Genomic DNA, 5956 nt, shown 5'->3' with positions numbered 1-5956 from the left:
TGCTCTTAACCTCTGAGCCATCTCTCCAGCTCCCAATCCTGATTTTCTTTATCTTTGAACAAATTCACATTTTTTGTCTTCTGTGGACATAAAAGCAGAACCTTTACCCCAAAGTCACATGCATTTTGACTTAAAATTTGAGGTCAAGATATTTTTAAAATATATAGGTTAGTTGAATCAAGAAGCTTCCACAATCCAAGGCCTCTTAGCATTCAAAAACTTTAAAGACAATACAATAATTTATATAATCCAGACTATTTATGTATTTTCCACCTTTATGTGGCTGATTTCCTTTATATTACTTTATTTTTCTTTTAAGGACTTTATTTTATTATTTTAAAACTATATTTTTAAATCTAAGATTGTATATACTCTTTATCTTTTCCCTCCCAAGCCTATGTATATTTCAGACACACTGTCACCCTTTTAGAGGATCTTGTCTTTACTGTGCATCTGTAAGCTTTTCTGTATAAATGAGGAAGAAAAACTGTTGTGTGATTAGATTATGGTGTGCTGGTACTGGCTCCTCCCTCTCCGTTCCCTGAGAAGCTAGTCTTATGGTGGAGGTATGTTTACCAAAATCTCTGGGAACGTGTTTACCACCCCAACTCTGGGAAGTTTCTGGGTCCAAGCTGCCACCAAGTAGCATGTTGCTCACTGCTCAGAAACACCATGTTAATACTAAGTGTTTGAAGAAAGATTTTTTTTTTATCACTTGGCCATACCAAGGAAACAATAAGGAAATGTCCTTCTTGTTCTTTGTATAGCCAATCTGCACTACCTGCAGGAAGTAACCCAAAGAGTACTCAAAGAAATAAAATTTGGCAAATGTATGTTTGGAAATTTAGGGTATGTGGACCATGCCATAGATACATATTCAGGATTTCAATGGACCACTGCTTTGAATTAAAAAAAGGCTGATTCTAGCCGGGCGGTGGTGGCGCACGCCTTTAATCCCAGCACTCGGGAGGCAGAGGCAGGCGGATCTCTGAGTTCGAGGCCAGCCTGGTCTACAAGAGCTAGTTCCAGGACAGGCTCTAGAAACTACAGGGAAACCCTGTCTCAAAAAACAAAAAACAAAAAAAAAAATAAAAAATAAAAAATCTTTCGGCCGCGGTAGCCGTCTTTCAGTAACTCACCAAAATGACAAACACAAAGGGAAGAGGAGGGGCTATATGTTCTCTAGGCCCTTTAGGAAACATGGAGTTGTTCCTTTGGCCACATACATGCGAATCTTCAAGAAGGGCGATATTGTAGATATCAAGGGAATGGGCACTGTTCAAAAAGGAATGCCCCATAAATGTTACCATGGCAAAACCGGAAGAGTCTACAATGTCACCCAGCATGCTGTGGGCATCATTGTAAACAAGCAAGTTAAGGGCAAGATTCTTGCCAAGAGAATTAATGTGCGGATTGAACACATCAAGCACTCGAAGAGCAGAGACAGCTTCCTGAAGCGGGTGAAGGAGAACGACCAGAAGAAAAAGGAAGCCAAAGAGAAGGGCACCTGGGTTCAGCTGAAGTGCCAGCTTGCTCCACCCAGAGAAGCACACTTTGTGAGGACTAATGGGAAGGAGCCTGAGCTGCTGGAGCCCATCCCATACGAATTCATGGCCTGATGTACAAAAAGAAACAAAAGACCTGGACTTTAAAGGGTTTTTCTTTTTTTTTTTTTTTTTTTGGTTTTTCGAGACAGGGTTTCTCTGTAGCTTTGAAGCCTATCCTGGAACTAGCTCTTGTAGACCAGGCTGGTCTCGAACTTACAGAGATCCGCCTGCCTCTGCCTCCCGAGTGCTGGGATTAAAGGCGTGCCCCCCACTGCCCGGCTTAAAGGGTTTTTCTTAAGTTGAAGTGTGGTGTCTTCTCCCTGAAAGAAAATGCTGGTTCACTGTGTCTTTCCTATTCAGATTTTACTAATTTTTTTCTGCTAATTGAAAAAAAATAAATAAAAAAATTAAAAAGGCTGATTCTATAATTATAAATTTATTAGAAGTTATGGCTGTAAGCCCTGGTCTCTGGTCTCCGTCTTTGGAGGCCCTGTCCCTGTGCCAGCCAAGTCTTGACCCTCCTCCCTGGCTTGTAGATGCACAAAGGTAATCTGCTCCCAAATAAACACTAGAGGATCTAGTCTGTTAAATTCATGAGCTGTTCCTGCTAAGAAAGGAATGCATAACCTATTATTGACCCAGAAGTCGGGGAGCAGACATGGCTAATATCCTGTGATCTTTGTAGTATCTGTGTGGCCACAACCATCTTTCCCCAGTCCCTCTCTCCAAAAGGGAACAATCGAAAAGGAAAGAGAGAGCGGGAGAAACGAAGGAAAAGAAAAAAAAAGTAAATCCCCCTCCCTCCCTCCCTATGACACCGCTCTCTGCTGAGCTCTCTCCTTCCCCCTTCTTCCCTCCTCCCTCCCTCCCTCCTTTCTTCCCCTCTTCCTCTCCCTCTCTCTATCTCTCTTTGTTTTTTTGAGACAGGGTTTCTCTGTGTAGCCCTGACTGTCCTAGAACTTTCTCTGTAGAATAGGTTGGCCTTGAACTCACAGAGACTCGCCCTGTCTCTGCATCCCAAGTGCTCAGATTAAAGACATGTGCCACCACTACAACCTAGCTAAATTTGACACTATTGACCTTTTCATATCTCTCTCTGTCTCTCTGTCTATCTATCTATCTATCTATCTATCTATCTATCTATCTATCTATCTATCTATCTATCTATCTATCTATCTCTTTATAAGACTGGGTTTCTCTGTGTAGCACTGGCTGTCCTAGAACTTGCTCAGTAGACCAAGCTGTCCCAGAACCCCCCACCCCCCTTTTTTTTTCGAGACAGGGTTTCTCTGTAGCTTTGGAGCCTATCCTGGAACTAGATCTTGTAAACTAGTCTGGCCTCAAACTCACAGAGATCCACCTGCCTCTGCCTCTCAAGTGCTGGGATTAAAGGTGTGCGCCACCACCGCCCGGCTTAGAATTTATTCTTTATGGAAGGTGTAATGTACACTTTACAGAGTTTCACTATAGTCATGTTCAGTATTTATTTAGCTTACTTTGTTTCTCAAGGAGATTTACATGTGTTTTGTTGTACAGATGAGAATGAGTCAATTATTATCAAAAAACATTTTCACTAAATCGTGTTGCAGGATATTTGATCACACTGTGAACACCAAGATTGCAATAATTAAATAAAATCAACCTTGGGTCAGGAGACAGAGCCAGCAGGAAGTTGAGAGGAAGTAGCCACAAAGAGTCAGAGGAGGCCAGGAAAGCCGATGGCGAAATGCGCAGGAAGTAGTAGGAGGGACTTGGGGTTTGGTGGGCCTTTTAGGTTTGGGACAGCAGAGGAGCAGCTCTTTTTCTGGAATATCAGTTAAGGAGGAAAGTCCACGGGTTGCTCCTTGGCTTGTCTGAACTAGCAGGTTTTCACCCCAGCATCTGACTCCTGAATCTTAAGATTGAGATTTAGATTTGTTAAAAAGAACATTTGCTTATCCAGCAGGTGGTGCAGCCAGACCTCCATCACAACAGCTGTTACTGCTGCTTCCAGCGGTGTCAACGCTGCTGCTGCTGCTGCTGCTGCCGCCGCCGCCGCCCATAAAATGAGAAGATGGCAGATTTGGGAAGACATAGAAGGTAAGGACTATGAAAATAACAATCTTTCCCGCATTAAGGACGGGAAATATCATAATGCTGGGCATTAGGACCCTGCATAGTGTCACTTTGTTTGATTTGAAAATGGAAGCAGTAGGGCTGGAGAGATGGCTCAGAGGTTAAGAGCATTGACTACTCTTCCAGAGGTCCTGAGTTCAAATCCCAGCAACCACATGGTGGCTCACAACCATCTGTAATGAGATCTGGTGCCCTCTTCTGGTCTGCAGGCATACACGGAGGCGGAATACTGTGTATATAATAAATAAATCTTTAAAAAAAAAAGAAAATGGAAGCAGTAAATGAGGGGATAATTGACTTAGCTGGGATTGACATAAATGCCAATTGTAATTACTATCTGTCTGGTAATTCACATTGAATCCTTGGTAGCCATAATTACTTTTTGTGCCAAATACAAAACATGGGTCGGTAAGATACAAGCCTTAGAATGACTTATGAATGAAAATAAGAAAAAGACTCAAACACAGACAGAGGAATTTAGACAAGACATGATGAACTGAAGAAGGGCAGCTCAAGGTTATTGAAAACCTACCTTAGTTTATCCAGTTACTGTACAAGAATAACCAACAGGCAATAGGTACCCCAAGGTTATGCAGAAGTTAAATGGAATGCTATGGAAATATTAGGTTTCAAGAGATTTAAGTAAGCAGTAATTTTATATAGTATATATTTCCCATATGTAAAGAAGATACTAAATTCATGGGCAACTCAGTACAGAATTATCTTCCAAGACTGGAAAGAAATAGCTAAAACAATATTGGATTCTGGTCTTCAGTTACAATGGTGAGCATCATGGAAAAAAAAAAGCAAGGACCATAGCAGAACAAAGTAGGGCTAGAGGTATTGATATTTTCCAAGATCAGTTTCTAGGTAAAGGCCAGTATTCTGAGTTGCAAAGACAGTTAATTTGATGATCACACCTTGGCCCTATGTAGTTTAGCAGCTTTAAATGCTTGGATCAAGGATGAAGAATCAGAAAAGAGGTCTGAGTCATTTACAAAAAACATACAAAGTGCCGGGCGGTGGTGGTGCACGCCTTTAATCCCAGCACTCGGGAGGCAGAGGCAGGCGGATCTCTGAGTTCGAGGCCAGCCTGGTCTACAAGAGCTAGTTCCAGGACAGGCTCTAGAAACTACAGGGAAACCCTGTCTCGAAAAACAAAACAACAAAAAACAAAAACAAACAAACAAAAAAAAACATACAAGGCCCCAAAGAAATCTTCACTGATTTTTTTTTTTTTTTACAAAGATTGGCTTCAGCTATAAATAGAATAGCATCAGATTCAGAAGTCAGATAAATATTAATTGAATCTTTGGCTTTTAAAAATTGTAGTGTGAATCAAAAAATGTGAATTCAGAATGCAAAAGGGTGATTAGCCCTGTAAAGGCAAGATCAGCACCAATAGATAAATGGATTAGAAATAAAGTTGATATTGGATTTAATATTATGATGCTACTTTAATAGAAGTAATTTCTTAAAATTTTAAGAAAAATCAAAATGTCAGATGTTTTAATTGTGGTAAGCAAGCTCATTTAGAAAGGGATAGTAGGCAAGGCATTCCTAGAAACAATGCTTTTTTTTTTCTAAAGATAATCCAAACAGAGGGCCCCAGTCTTTTGGAGTATGTAGAAGGTGTGGCAAAGGCTATCACTGGACCAACAAATACAGATCAACAAGGGACAGGCAAGGCAACTCTTTGCCATCAGGAAATGCCTTAGGGAGACTCCCACAGGACACAGTATCAAAGTTGGTTCAATTATTCCCTGTCAACATCAGAGAAACTCATCCACAATACAAATAAAAGACTTAATGTCTGTTGTTAACAACAACACTGCTCTGGATGTGACCAAGGACAGAACAGCTTCAATAGATAAAATGAAAAATTCAGGAGAGCCCAGAAAACAAGTATTTTGACAAATTTCTATAAATGATCAGAAACCAAAGCTAAACATACAAATAATTAGCTTTGATACAGAAGGATCATTAGATACAGGAACAGACATGTCAGGAGGTAAATATTCAGATTCTAGGGATTAGAATTTTATCTCAGGTAAAACAAAGTGCAAGATGGATGTATAGGGCCAGAAAGACAGGTAGGAAAATAAAGCAATACATGCCTGACATAGCAATGAATTTATAGGAATTTGATTTGTTGCAGCAATGGAAAAACAGGTTACCACTCTTCCAATCTCAGAAACAAACCATAAAAATAAAGAATGCTTCTGAGAAAATTATTAAAAGTTATTATCAAGAACAGACACCAACCGTTCAGGCTGTACATGAGGAGGACACCA

The 5956-nt window shown here is 40.4% G+C and overlaps 1 protein-coding gene across 1 annotated transcript; it reads left to right on the top strand.

The window, feature by feature from the left end:
* Positions 1-557: 557 nt before the first annotated feature.
* On the top strand, positions 558-1619 carry LOC119811385 (60S ribosomal protein L21-like). The gene is made up of 2 exons (XM_042054859.1): positions 558-687; positions 1159-1619. Exons 1-2 carry the CDS (start codon positions 558-560, stop codon positions 1617-1619), a joined length of 591 nt encoding a protein of 196 aa, XP_041910793.1.
* Positions 1620-5956: the final 4337 nt, after the last annotated feature.

Source organism: Arvicola amphibius, chromosome 4, assembly GCF_903992535.2.
Source record: "Arvicola amphibius chromosome 4, mArvAmp1.2, whole genome shotgun sequence".
Lineage (NCBI taxonomy): Eukaryota > Metazoa > Chordata > Mammalia > Rodentia > Cricetidae > Arvicola > Arvicola amphibius.
Note: the sequence above shows the minus strand (reverse complement) of the source record. Positions and strands in the feature narration are given on the sequence as shown.

Bases quoted from the DNA above. Each gene is read 5' to 3' on its own strand.
- LOC119811385 (XM_042054859.1), top strand. From the start codon at position 558: ATGGTGGAGGTATGTTTACCAAAATCTCTGGGAACGTGTTTACCACCC. The intron at 688-1,158 runs GTTTGAAGAAAG...ACAAACACAAAG, and splicing joins ACACCATGTTAATACTAAGT to GGAAGAGGAGGGGCTATATG.